At 37.1% G+C, this 15,070-nt stretch overlaps 1 protein-coding gene across 7 annotated transcripts in view; it reads left to right on the forward strand.

Moving 5' to 3' along the window:
- Positions 1–4,607, forward strand: part of CAPS2 (calcyphosine 2) — a 53,041-nt gene extending 48,434 nt beyond the window's left edge. For 6 of the 7 annotated variants that reach the window (XM_084876305.1, XM_084876308.1, XM_084876310.1 and 3 more), the window contains one exon: positions 2,547–2,764. In XM_084876305.1, the coding sequence (XP_084732431.1) occupies positions 2,547–2,722 (176 nt within the window). In that variant the 3' untranslated portion in view covers positions 2,723–2,764. Of the gene's footprint in view, positions 1–2,546 lie in introns of all 7 variants that reach the window. The other variant, XM_084876309.1, reaches the window with a different exon arrangement.
- The last annotated feature ends 10,463 nt before the right edge of the window (positions 4,608–15,070 follow it).

A 15,070-nucleotide genomic window follows, 5' to 3' on the forward strand; every position in this document is an offset into this window, starting at 1 on the left:
AAGATACACTATAATTACTTTAGTTTATTTCTGTTATTAACCCTTGCAAACAGTTTATTTATTACTTTTAATTGTGAAGTGAGAAAAAAAGAATTTGTATGAAGATTAGGCTAATAATTAGGCTAATAATCACTACTGGACTCCCAATTTTTAATAATACATTTCAGGTCAAAATAGCCTAATTTGCTTATCAATGACTTTAAATGAACTACAGTTGCTAAAAAAGAATTTCTAATATTATTTAGTTATCTGTAGTATATATGTTTTCCCTTAAAATCTATGCCATCCCCTGCTTTTTTTTCCTTTAAATTGTCATACTAAAGATAAGAACAAAATAGTTTACATTTTTCAAAATAAGGCGCTTTCAATACCACGTATTTTTCTTTTTATCTTCTCCTCTCTGATAATCTTAATTAAATTGCTTAAGTAGCTCCAGTTTTTTGTTTGTTTGTGTTTGTTTGTTATGTGTTGGTGAATTCTTGTGAGGGCATTTTTTTGTTGAGGGATAAACCTTTGTTAGTTTAAGTAATTGCATACCTTGTTTTTGCATTCATATTGAAGAGGATAAGCTAGCAAACCAAATAATCTTAAAAAGAGGAAAAATCTGTTATTTAAAAAAAACAAAAAACACCCTTTTGCTACATCTATCATTACAAATTATAATTTATAAACATATATATCTTTAGGATATATATTGTTTAAAATTTAATAATTTCAAATTAATGTTTTTAGATCAGACAATTTAATTTAACTATAGGAAATATTTTCTTTTTAGTTCAATTTATTTTAAAAAGTATTTTCAGCTTTAATAGAAATGGAATTTATCAAGTGTTTTTCTATGCACTAGTATTAGAAACCTAATGCTGTTTATAAAAATACTAAGAAGCAAAAGAAAAGTTACAAATGATAGAGTGGATATTTTCTGGGTGGGAATACAAAGGATGTATAAATTGCTTGAATATTTGAAACAAATTTAAATAAAAATGTTATTTTAGAAAAAAAATAGTGTGAAAACTTAATTGTTAAAAATATGGATGGTAAACAGAGAGAAATCTCCTCTGCCCACATGTATATATTTTTATATAGATTAGATCTTGATTATCGTTGACTAACATTCAATCACAAATTTACTTTATTGTTTTATATTACCATCTCTGTATGGCACAGTTATTCAGTCCTTGTTTATTCAACCTGTTCTTTAAAAAATAATCACTGTTCTTTATTTCTTATACATGTTTTTATAAGACATTAAACATTTTGATATTCAAAGCAGATTTTATTCTTTTAGTTTGAATGAACTGTGATCTAAGTCCTTTATAGAACCTCCAGTGCTTGAAAAAGATCCAACTCTGACCATAATTTTGTCTGTCCTATTAGACAAACAATTAAGGTGGCATTCTCATTTAAGTTTGTTATTTTAAATGAGACTTAAAATTATTTATACCAACTATCCTTAAATAAAACAATACATTTAAAAAAATAAAATGATTTATAGAGTCACAGATTTTTCTAACCCTTTTTTTTTGCTTTTGTATATGGGCTTCTGTTTATTTTCTTTGTGTATTACCTGACCATCTATAGCTTCCTTTCATCTTTTTAATTTCTTTTTTTAAAATAAAAAAATTAATGAATGTCTTTTTTCCTGCTCTATTCTCAGATCCTGAGAGTATCAATAGATCAGTGCCAGGAGGGTAGGGAGTGAAGGGGTGACAAGTTAGTGAGCAGAGTTCTTTGATGGAGCAACTGCATTGGGTGATCAGTGGAAGCTTCCCAAGAAAATGGTATTAAAGAGTGATCGGTCTCCCCCTCTAACTGACCATAATATGATCAAAGTTACTTATTTAAATAGCTTATTGTTTTCTTTCTGAATTAAAAAAAATAAAATGAATCTTAAGAAGGGTAAATTGGATATTTTATGTTCTCTCTTTAAATAATAAACTAAATAATTAAAATTTTTAACATATATGATTCTCAATAGCGTCTTCTTAGAGGATAAAGTCAATCTTATCTAATATAACCCAATGGAAATAGCCTACTTAATGTCAGAGATTAAAATAGAAGGTTTTCCACAAACATTTCCATCAGCCTTTGAATCTTGTGTTTGCAGCAATGCTTTTCTAGCTGCAGTCATGAGTAACTGATTGACAAAATAACTAATGCCTGAATGAGACATGCCTTTCACACATTACATCACTGTGTTAACAGCATGTAAATATTTGAAATGATTTGAAATGATTTCTTAATGAGAATGAAGCAGAGTCCTTTAAAACATTAATACAAGAATACCAACAGCTGTAACTGTTATTTTGCCCATACAAATAGGATGCACCTTATCAGAAGTTTAAAAGATACTTTCAATGTGTGTTAAAGTATTATCCTTAAATTCTAGTTCATGCAAGAAAATACTTAAATAAATTGCAGGGTAGTTGGCCATAAGATTTCAAATTGTTGAAAAGGTTTTACAAGGTGATTATGTATTTTTACTATCTATAGTCATTTTCCTGTACGTTTATGGAGATCGTTGCATCATTGATACTATTTTGCAGGCCATTCCACAGAGGAAGAAATCAAATTATCTTTTCTGGAAACGTTAAAAGATGCCTGCAGCAAGTCTGATGAAGTGTCATATGGTGAATTTGAAGATTACTATGAAGGTCTAAGTATAGGAGTAGTAGATGATGAAGATTTTGTTACTATTTTACGTACTCCATGGGGGATTTAGTTTTTCGAAGTTAGTCCTACGCATTTTAAAGGAGAGAAACATTTTAAAGTATGATAAAACACTGGAATATAATTTCCTAAAGCTCTATTCTTTTCCCCCCCTTTTTTCTCAAAAAAGTTGAGTCTAGACTAGAGAGAAATATTCAGAAAGACAGATGTTAGGGGTATGTGTATTTTCATTTGCAGGTATGAGTGTTCACTTATCTCTAAATGTAAAAAGATTCTGTTTGAATATATTTCAGAGGTCTTTTTTTTTTAATTAGACTTCATAGGAAAGTAACATCTGTATCAAACTATATGAGATCATTAGTAACCAAGTTTCTTATCCAATTTTTTCCCTATTCATTTCCCAAAATAAAATTGCTACTTTTTCCAATTCGATAAATGGGAATTGGACTTAAAACTTATGAGGCTGAAATAGTTCAAACTGTTTCAAACATATGAAAATGTTCAAGAAATGAAAGGACATGCAAGGTAAATTTTCCATGCAGGGTGATTATGGATGTTTTCTGTAACATTGATATTTCGAATGATAGAGGCCTACCTCTAAAATGTTTATTTAAACACAGACTTGTGGATTCTTATCTTCTACATTGTGTGTTGTTGTTTTTCAATAGAACACAATGTCATTATTTAGTGACCAGTTCTGTTCATCTTTTTATTTTATTTTTAACTGCAGACCTTATAGCCTGCACAGAATTATTATTTTGCTAGAAACAATACAAAATAGGAGACAGGATGTTTTCTTGGATTATTGAATAAACACCTCAGAAAGGGCATTGTCACATACATGGACTGAGGGATAATTTGATAATTCTTAACCAAAATGTAAAAAGGTATTTTGTGTCCTAAGATTAATATAAATTATTCTAGGCATCCCTTTGTTGTTATATAAATAACCAAAACAGTTTCTTTTAAATAGATATTACTGGTGGTGAGAAGTGTTGTAATCATTTTTTCTAAATTCTCCTATGTTCTTCACTTCTCCTTGGAAATACAAAGAGGAAAGTTCATAGAGTTTTTCCAAGTTCATAATTTTACATTTCTATGTTAATATAAATTATAAAAAAAACAGTGTTAAGTAAAATAAGTGGCTAAAAATTAAAAATATATTCTTTGTAGAATACAACTTTTTGGCATATATTTTTATTCATCTAACTTGGCGACATTTTAAAAAATGTGATGTGTGTGAACTAAATAAATTCATAGTATGTACCTTTTCAAGATTTTAGAAGGAACTAAAACTCACTGCTAAAATATCAGAAATATATGTACAACTATTTTAGTGTTGTTTTCACTAGCAGAATTCTTTATTCCTTGGAATTTCCCCCCCCCAATTAGATTATTGTAATTAAATCAAGGTGCTGAAAGATGTTTTGGCAGATATAAGTCTTTAACACTGTTTGAGTCACATTTTTTTTACTTGGAAAAATTCATCCAATTGTAGTCATTTTAAACCCTGTAAATTACTCTGCTGTTAAAATGACTCATAATACTGTGGTTGCTCAGTATACATATAGTATTTTACACTGATAAAATTGTATTTAGTTCTTCTTAACAATAGTGTTATGTCACATTTTCCTATACATATAATCAGAAAATGTATAGGCTATTATATTATTTTAAAAGGGGAGGAGAGCTTTTTTGGGGATTTAGCATATTAATATGACCGCATACTTTTAAATAAGTCTCCACCCTATTAGTATAAATATTCATATTTGGTTATCTGTGGGAAGTTTATTTAAATGATATAACATTTTTATAGTTAGTTTCTTATTTTACACAGTTATTCTCATGTAGAGGTAGAAAATACATATTCAGTGTTGTTTGTTTTATTTCATTAAATTATAATTGGTGGCACAATAAATTATTCTGCTTTGCCTCACTGTCTGCATTCTTCCTTGACTTTTGCACAATAAAATCTATTATTTAATATTCAATTCAATAGAAGAGCATCTAATAGGAATTATATTTTTCAAACATCCCAAGCATAGTAATTGACTTTTGAAATTCTAGTGTTAATTATCTAAAAGATTCTAAAATATCTCTTGATTAACTTTAAAATATTAAGTTAAAATGTTGTAATGATGGTTACAACATTTAACTTAATATTTAGTTAAGTTCATTTTATCATTCTCTAGATCTATAAAAGGTAGTTACTTGTTCTAGTATAGAATTGCTTTCCCAGTTAACAATACTATTTATTGAATTCAATATATTGATTTACTTTACTATTTCTATTCTTATAAAGTTTCATAGAAATTTCAGGAAAATTTCACATTGTATCAGAAAACTGGAGTTATACTTTAGGAATATTTAGCTGTATTTAATTAGGAAAAATGGCCGAAACCGGTTTGGCTCGTGGTAGAGCGTCGGCCTGCGGACTGAAAGGTCCCGGGTTTGATTCCGGTCAGGGGCATGTACCTTGGTTGCAGGCACATCCCCGGTAGGGGGTATGCAAGAGGCAGCTGGTCGATGTTTCTCTCTCATCGATGTTTCTAGCTCTCTATCTCTCTCCCTTCCTCTCTTAAAAAATCAAGAAAATATATATTTAAAAAAATAATAATTAGGAAAAATGTACATGTGCATGATGGAGCAATTTTGAAATTTATCTATAATAATAAAAGCATAATATGCTAATTAGAGCAGACAGCCAGATGTCCTTCCGGACGTCCTTCTGGATGACCTTCTAGACAAAGCCGGGGCTGCAAGGGCGGAGGTAAGCCACTGTGGCTGCGAGGGACGAGCCCCGTGCACAAATTTCATGCACCAGGCCTCCAGTTTCGTTGTAACTGGATGGTGAAGTTAGGAGAAACAGCGAGTTCTCACCTTAAAGATTTTAATGGGAGCCTGGCCAGTATGACTCAGTGGTTGAACATCAACCTATGAACCAAGAAGTCACTATTAGGTTCCTGGTTAGGCCAAAGCATGTGCCCAGTTACAGGCCTGACCCCCAATAAGGGGTGTGCAGGAGGCAACCAATCAATGATTCTCTGTCATCATTGACATTTCTATCCCTTCTCCTTCTCCTTCCTCTTTGAAATAAATAAAAACATACTTTAAAAAAACATTTAGTGTGTGTTGTGTGTGTGGAGGGGAGTGGATGGGGGGTCATAGTGAATCACTGTAAAGAACCTATTACTTTTGCACAATTAAATTGCCCTTAATTTAGGTGTTAGTTCACAGTTCTCTGTCAAACATTGCAGTAGTCCTCAGTGACCCCAAAATGGTATGGTACAGTGCCTAAGGTAGAAGATTAAAAAACCCCTCCAGCCCTAGTCCTTGATTGGTATAACTCAGGCATAAACCAGGCACATTGGAACATGGAAGGACTATTAGTATCATCTCAACTGGATAATAATTCACAGTTTGAAAACATGATTTATTAAAGTATTGAGACATGGCCAGAGTTGCTTAGTGGTTAGAGCAACCCAGCCTGCACACGGAAGGGTCGCAGGTTCAGTTCCTGGTCAAGGGCATGTATCTGGGTTAAGGGCTTGATCCCAGGCCCAGTCAGGTCACAACCAGTCAAAGTATCTCTCTCACATCAATGTTTCTCTTTCCCTCTCTTCCTCCCTTCCATTCTCTAAGAATCAGTGCAAGAAATATCCTCTGGTGAGGATTTTTAAAAAAGTATATTTTAGATGGCAACTAAATGTGTTCTACATAAAAACTGAAATAGTAGCCGAAACCAGTTTGGCTCAGTGATAGAGCATCTGTCTGTAGACTGAAAGGTCCCAGGTTCGATTCCAGTCAAGGGCATGTACATTCTTTGCGGGCACATCCCTGGTAGGGGGTGTACAAGAGGCAGCTGGTCGATGTTTCTCTCTCATTGATGTTTCTAGCTCTCTATCTCTCTGTAAAAAAGAAAGAAAAAAAAATCAATAAAATATATTTAAAAAAAAAACACCCTGAAATAGTAAAGATGTTAGAGATTCAATTGTATAGATTGCAGGAATGTATTAATGGCAATGCATTTTCAGGTTCCTCTCTTTAATAACACATATGTAAGCTGATTGGTACCATTTTTGGATATCTGAGCAAAGTAAAGTTATTTGGAAGGATCTGAGTTATAAAATTAAATACCTGTCTGGTGGCAAATTTTATTCCATGAGAAAATAAGGTCCCTGTTGTGTTAACGATTCTTTTTATCAAGTTAGAATGGAATTTCCGAGCCATGGCTGAGTGAATGCAGGTATAAATGAAAAGATTCTCACCTCTGCAACTGTTTTGAGATTTCTGAGATTTTCAGATGATGAGAAAGCCAATATGAAACAAACGACTGCAGTTCAAGAGAATCATCATGTATCATTTATGAAAGCTACATTCTTAACTAGTAGAAATATTTTTATCGAAAAAAATTTAAGAAAAATATAAGTTGTCAAGGAAAAGTAATTTTGAGAAAGTATTCAGTGACCACACCAGCAAGAAAAAGTATGCACTTGGAGTAATATTTTAATATAAGCAATGCTGTAGAAAGAGCGCAAGCTTTAAACTCACTGAATACTGATTTCAAATGAGCTCTGCTACAAATTAGCTCTGTGACTTTGGAAAACGACTTAATGTCATTGAATCTCTACTTCATCTGAAGGTTGATATGAGGATTGAACATAGATATGGATATACTTAGAGATGTAGGTATAGGTATATACCTAGATATATAGTACTTACCACAGTCTAGCAGGAAAATAGAACTCCATATACACTTATCTTCTTTGTTTTAATGAAAAGTTTTGAAGAAATTAATTAATAAAAAGATTAATAAACATTTTCCTCATTTTTTTATTTATTAATATCAAATGGAAGCCATAAAAGCCATTCTTTTAAAAAGACATAATTAAATGGGTAGGAATAATTTACATGTCACTATTTCCTCTGGAATCTAGTAAACATTTCTATTAATTCTCTTCTTTCATTAGAGCCTATGAAGGAATAGCAAATCTCGTATTAAGACTAACAACTCTCTTTTCTGTCAACTTATGTAGCAAAGTGACAGGTTAAAAAGGTGGTTAGCAATGAAATTTATTGTTACAGAAGTTAATTGTAAGATGATACAGGTGGGAGACTAATTTTATATCTGTAGAGACTTAGACAACGTTCCTGATATTTTTGGTGTATACAACCAAACAGCTGATGGCCTCTAACCCAAAGATGGCTGCATCCGTATCTCTCATCCCATATAATGTTCTTATAGAGTGAACTTGACTTCACGTCGAGAGGTGAGGTCTGTGTCCCCTCTGCTTGGGTCTGGGTGCCCTGTTACATGTTTGCAACATTGGATTGTGGCAGTGACGCTGTGCTACATGTCAGACGAGGCCACAAAGTACCCCCTCTGCCTTGTTGGTTGGAATACTTGAACCACCAAGTGAGAAGAGTCCGATTGTGGGACTGCCGAACGGCAGAGGCTACAGCAGGTGCTCTGGGGAGTAGCAGACAGGCACTCCAGCTGCTTTCAGTTTTCCACCAAGCCAGTGAACCCTCTCCGGCTGATCACAGCCCCAGCCAACATCTCACTACAGTCACAGTACAGAACCCGAGTCAGAAGCACCCAGCTGAGCCCTGTCAGATTCTTTGTTTGTTTTTTGTTAATCCTCATCAAGGGATTACCCGCCCCCCCCCCCACCCGCCCCATTGACATTTTAGAGAGAGTGGAAGGGAGGAGGAGATAAACAGAGAGAGAAACATGATGTGAGAGAGAGAGACAGCAAGTGGTTGCCTCCCACACTCATCTGTATCTGGGACCTGGGATCAAGTGTGCAGCGAGGTACGTGCCCTTCACCGAATCCGAACCCAAGACCCTTCAGTCTGCAGGCCATGCTCTAACCACTGAGAAAACGGGCTAGGGTAATATTCTCTTTAAAAAAAATTTCAGATGTGTTAAGGTGTAATGGTTGAGCCATATCTTTGTGAACAAAATCAAATAGTTGCATTTAGCTGCTAAATTTTGGGATTATTTTTTAATATACAAATAGTAAGTAGAATAAATCCTTAATTAGAATTTTAATAAAGCGAGGTTATTAAAACCTTTTGTTAAATATCCAGGGGATTAAATTAATATGCCTCACATTTGTGAATTTTTTAAAATATAAATTATAGGAGAAAATAGGCAAAATAAGTCTATGGGATCTTAAGTGTGTAGAGGAAAGTGATCTGATGGCATGTGATACACAGAATCCAAAAGGTCATACTTTATCTAGGGTTGGGGAAAAAGGCCTTTCTTTTTCTTTGCTGTGGCCTTCCACAATTTATGAGAATCATCTGGTAATTAAACCCCTAGATGGTTCACTCCTCTGATTCAAACAGCTCCTGTGTTCAAAGTACAAGACAAGATAAGCTACTCTCAAGGCTACATTCTTACAGACAAACCCCTCCTTCCTGCTATTTTTACAACTTGGATGATTTGATCAGGAAGTCTCTAGGTAGAAAGTTCTCCTCCCTTCTCCCCTTCAAACAAGGCTCCTTTGAACTCTTTGTAACTTTGTAACTCTTTTTGCTTTAAGAGTGTTTTACAGCCTTTAGAACTAACAAACTGCAACTTCCCTGATGTCTGCTCAATTTCAGCCTCTATGTCCCCATTCCTTCCTTGTCTCCTAGCAACAGCAGCAAGGCTTTAAAAGGGGGAGCAGCTTTTTGTTCTTTGCAATGCACAGGCTCTTTCCCTTCGGGGAAAATAAACTTTCTCTCTGCATCTGTCCCTTCTTTTAGTTGTAAGTCCTTTCACAGCCTGCATCGCCAGCCAAAAACATTAACCCTGTTTGAAAGGTGAGCTGAATTGAGCCATAATATGAAGTTGAAAATTTGCAGAACATTATGCTTTACCACTGCAACAGTTACTCATTAGGCGGTATTAATTCTGGCAATTGGTGAGTTTATTTATTACTGTGTTAAGTTAAATATTATACAATTTTCTTGCTGAAAAACTTGCCCATGATACACATGAAAAGATAAATTGTAGAGATTATTTATATTTGGCTCTTATTGCTATAAAACACTGAAAAGAATAAAAGAGATCACTCCAAATCCATTTCAAGAACACAGGCAAGCTTTTGTTTTTCTTGTCCCAGGGTTGGAAGCAGAAATGCCAATAATTCAATTCAGAATCTGAACTTTCCTCTGCGTGTGTGTGTGTGTGTGTGTGTGTGTGTGTGTGTGTGGTGGGTGTCCCTCTGCCCAGACTGAACCCACTCCAATCTGGAACACCTCAGACCTAAATAGGCAGTTGAACATCCCTCTCACAACCCAGGACTGCTGGCTCCCAACTGCTCGCCTGCCTGCCTTCCTGATTGCCCCTAACTGCTTCTGCCTGCCAACCTGATCATCCCCTAACCACTCCCCTGTCAGCCTTATTGATGCCTAACTGCTCCCCTGTCAGCCTGATTGCCTCTAACTATCCTCCTCTGCAGGCCTGGTCACCCCCAACTGCCCTCCCTTGCAGGCCATCTTGTGATGACCATCTTGTGTCCACATGGGAGCAGCCATCTTTGACCACATGGGAGCAGCTATCTTGTGTTGGAGTGGCAGTCAATTTCCATATTACTCTTTTATTAGATAGGATAGAGGCCTGGTGCATGGGTGGGGGCTGGCTGGTTTGCCCTGAAGGGTGTCCCGGATCAGGGTGTGGTTTCCCTTGGGGTATGAGGCTGGCTGGATGAAAGGCCTGTGGTAGTTTGCAGGCCAGCCAGGTCCCCTGGTGACCCAAGTGGAGACCCTAGTGTCTGGAATTTATGTATCTTCTATAATTGAAACTTGTAGTCTTGAGCCGAGGCCAGGGCTGGCAAGAGCGGGGAGGGGATGCGGGGGCGCGGGAGAAGCTTAGCTTCCTCCATTGCTGGGGAAATCCAAGCCGCCTGCTCGCTCTGTGGCCACAGCCATCTTGGTTGGGTTAATTTGCATACTTGCTCCTGATTGGCTGGTGGGTGTAGCTTGTGGGCATGGTGGAGGCACAGTCAATTTGCATGTTTCTCTTTTATTAGTGTAGATATAGTCCCACCTGAAGTGGAAGAGGGAACTTTGGGAGTTTCTACTGAGACAGAGACCAAAAGGGTATTCCTATACTAGCTGCTGGTGGTGAAAAGTAGAACAAGCAAACTTTCTGTCCTCATGGAGCTTAGTGGGTCCTGGAGACTGCGGATGGAGAAGTCAGTGACTATGTAGTATGTGAGATAAGTGATGGGCAGCATGGATAGATATCACTATGATACTATAGGTGAGTGTGTGTGTATCTGTACGTGTGTCATGAAGAGGAAGGAAAAGACAGGGAAGACAATACTTGAGCAAGTTTGAATGGAGTTATGTAGGGTAATGAAGGCTGGAAAGCACAGTATCATCCCGAATGTAAGTATCCTATTTATAAAATTTCTTCTAAACAACTTAAAACGTAAGTTCAGGCCTCATCTGTAATGCCAGGAACATTAGAACTCCTTATTCGCTCCATAGTCTCTGTATCACTTGTATCTTTTTTCCCATTTACATTTGTCTGTATCAATTATTCTTATTTGAGAGGCAGTTGGTGTTACTTTTTTATTGTTCATCACTGTACTAGAGGCCCAGTGCATGAATTCATGCTGCCCACCCCTAATCGGAGTTGGGGGTTGGTGGGGAGGCGATGGGGGCAGGGCCAGCCAGGGTGAATTATTAGTGTCAAAGATCTTTGCAGGGTGTATACATGTTTGCTGTTGGTTTTCAGATGAGTTGAATCTTCATAGGTGCATTAGTGTCAGGGACACTTACAGCTCCTGTTTCTAAGCCTCTCCTTAGACAGGTAATTCAGTTTAGTTCCCTGCTGACAAACCATCTAAAGAGAGGCCGTGGTGTGATGTGCCTGACCTCTTTGGCAATAAGCAGTGGAGAGAGAATTGTGGTTGTGCTGGACACCTCTCCTGACACCTGACTGATGGTCCAGACCATGAGCAGTTTTCCTCCTGCTCACTCGTCATTTAGGTTCCTGGTCTATGAAGACTGGAGAGTGTTTACTTAGACTCACTGGAGGTCACACTTCAGTGATTGGGGTAGGAGACCCATTCGGGGGCGGGGCTGGCAGGAGGGAGGGGCTGAGAGCGGTTGGCTGGCCAGCCCACCCCTGATCAGGCCAGTTGGCCGCCACAGTGCGTGTCATAGCCACGGGCCATTCTGGCCATTCTGGTCGTTCCACTGCCTTTTGGTCACGTGGCTTTTATATATAGCGATAGATTCTCTTTGTCTACTGCAACATCTGGCTTTGTGTCTGGCACATAAATACACAATACATATTTTTTGACTGGTATAATATATAAAATTGTATCTGCCTCAGCAATCCCAATACTTTTGTATTATTTTTTTTTATCAGATATTTGACACTTTTTAATATTTTCTGTTTCTATCCTGTCACATTGTTTATGATTTCTATATGAATAACTTAAAATATGACACTTAAAATATGACACTTAAAATATGACTGTGTTCCAAAAATTGTTGGAATTACTTAAAATCCACACCAATGTGTTTGTATTTTACTTTTAATGATCATTCTTTTATCTTTCCTTCTTCATATTTCTTATGTATGACTAGAGTGAGTAGTTTGTTTACAAGACATTTGAAGACTTTGAGTTTTCCTGTAATCCTCTAGTTATTGGTGTTCTCAGTACAATACTTGACTATTGTCTGAAGAAAGACACATAAGTAGGAAAATGTGGGGAGTTGACCTTTCCTAGAATGATCCTGTGGCCTCCAGGCTATAGGGACCCGTGAGGGCACAGCAGGCTGGAGTCACAGGCTTTCTCTTTAAGTATGACTTTTGAAGATGTCACTCTACTGTCTTTGGCAGTCTGAAACTCTGACATGTGGTTTCCTGGTCGTAATCTGCTTACTTTCCTCACACTTTTGAAGTTTGAAGATACTTTCTATTTTTTTTCTTGGACTTTACAGCCTTATTATGACATATCACTGCACTGACTTCAACTTGTTCATTTGATATCAGGCATATTTTTTACTTTTTTAAATTTCTCCTTTTGTTATTTTAATTTCAATATTTTTTTCTGATAAAATGTTCATTATTAATTTTGATCTATTAATCAGATTTTTCATATATTTTAAGGTTTTATTTCAATGACAAAATAGCCATATCTATTTCTATATTCTCTTATATAAAATTTTTGCTGTTCTCTATATTTTTCTTGAATCTATATTTCTATTTTATAAGTGGCATGTTTAGGTATCATTATATCATTGTATTATATAAAAGATGTTTTTTTCTCACTGAAGTCAGATGAATGGTTCCCCATTTTACTCTCTTGCACACTCTCCTCTCTCAACTTCAGATTAGGACTTAACAATTGCATCTCCTGAGCCAGCTTTCCCTTAGGACCCAGTGAGACGAAGTAATCTTTTAGAAAAACTGAGTCCTGTCCGGGTGGCTCAGTCGGTTGGGTGTCAGCCCATGAACTGAAACGTAGCGGGTCGATCCCTGGGAGAGAGGGCATGCAGAAGGCAGCCAATCGATGTTTCCCTCTCATGTTGGTTTCACTGACTCTCTCCCTATCCCTTTAAAAATAAATTTCAATTAAAAAAAGAAGAAAAGAAAAAGAAAAGCGGAACCTAAGAATGTGTAGGAGCGCACGAGCGTGCGTGCGCACTCGCACATACACACACATACATACACACACACACTTTATTGTGTACAGTCCCTGTTTCAATATTATTTTCCAATTACATTATTGAATTTTAGCTTCTTTATTAACAGTGTCAATGGTATTCCTATGGTTGGATAATTATGAAGCTATAGATAAGCACTAATCTTAATTGAAAGCATTTAGCCTAATTGCTTTTTACCCTGAAACAAGCTCATGGTTCTTCTTTGTTCCTTCCTTCAACAAGTATTGTATATATTAAGTACTTATTATAAATCAGTTGTTGGGCAGACCTCAGGCAGCCAGTAAATCCAGGTTAGTTTCTGACATTTGCTACATTTCCCCCCCCCCCCCCCCCTCAATTCAGATTGTAGAAACCTGGTCTAGGATGATATCACTGGGTTAGGATGATAGCTACTGGGGGATTTAAATTCTGGTTATACATTGAAGGTTGAGCAAAAGGATATATCCTAGTTTTACAAGTGAAACATGGCATTACATATTGCTCCCAGACCATATGTACACTTATGATGTTGTCCAATGTTTTAGAAATGTCAGCAGCTGACTACTGAGCCCTCCCAGTTAAACTTGACAGATTGACCAACCTTGCCCATCAGCTCTTACTCTAAAAAATTTATTAAACTATCAATGAAGAATTAAAAAGCTATTAGCCACGAGGACAAGGAGAACATAAGAGACAGTGCATGAAATATTTCAGAAAATGTTTACACAATAAACTAATGGAGACTTAATAGACTTAGCAGACCTAGAAGAAATAGGAATCCAGTGTCTGCAGGAGTGGAACACTCTTAGGAAGTGATCTAGTTTGCCTGACAGAATGTCCATAACAAATGGTGAGATATGATTGACTGAAAACCCATATGCCAATTGGTTGAAGTTGCTGAGTTTCCTCGAGCATTCGGGAAACTGCCCTACTTACGTCCATCTAGGTGGCAAGAGGCTCAATCTGTAGAAACTGAGCCCAGGAGCTTCAGGATTCAGAGTAAAAGATACAGGATGAGGGAGGGGTGATATAGGAACTAAGAACAGCACTATTATAGAAAAATCTACATTTTGAAATGCAGCCTGCTTTTCCTGCCTTGGTCCTAGAATCCTAGCAGCCAGGTTTAGTATAACCTCCCCACTAACACACCCCAACACGCTTCTTCCAGTGAGCTTCTGGTTTTAACATAGTAAGAGGCGGCCAGCAATCTCTAGAGATAAACTTGGGAGACAGGTACAAAAATAAACGGGGCGGGGGGGGGGGGGGGGGGGAGTGAACAGAAACAATCAGTGGGACAGAGGAAACAAAAAGAAGCCACTATCCTCAAGGATATAAGCAAAGGCAAAATGCCTATGAAACCAAACCATGTTCTTCTGAGAAAATAAAAATCAGAGAACCAACTTTTAATTTCGGAAATTAAAAACGTGATGAACAAGAGGTTTGTTTCAGCCTCTGCGGGTGGCATGGTGAGACCCCAGCGCGGCTGGGAGGCCAGGAGTCTGCAGGAGGAGGTGCTGCCAGCAGGAGGCCTGGGCGTGGCGGCACAGGAACCTGGGCTGTGAGGCTAGGAGAGGCCATGGCAGTGGAGGGTGGGTGCCCGTTGGGGCACTGCTGAGCGGATGGGTGCCTGAAGCATGGAAGAGTCCATTATGTTCCTCTATGCTCTCCTCTCTAGGCCAGCCGTGGCCCTTCCCACCGAGGGAAGGACCTGGGAGCATAGCTCTTGGCAGTCTAGAATGAG

Source organism: Pipistrellus hanaki (genome assembly GCF_964339955.1).
Source record: "Pipistrellus hanaki genome assembly, chromosome: 3".
Classification (NCBI taxonomy): domain Eukaryota; kingdom Metazoa; phylum Chordata; class Mammalia; order Chiroptera; family Vespertilionidae; genus Pipistrellus; species Pipistrellus hanaki.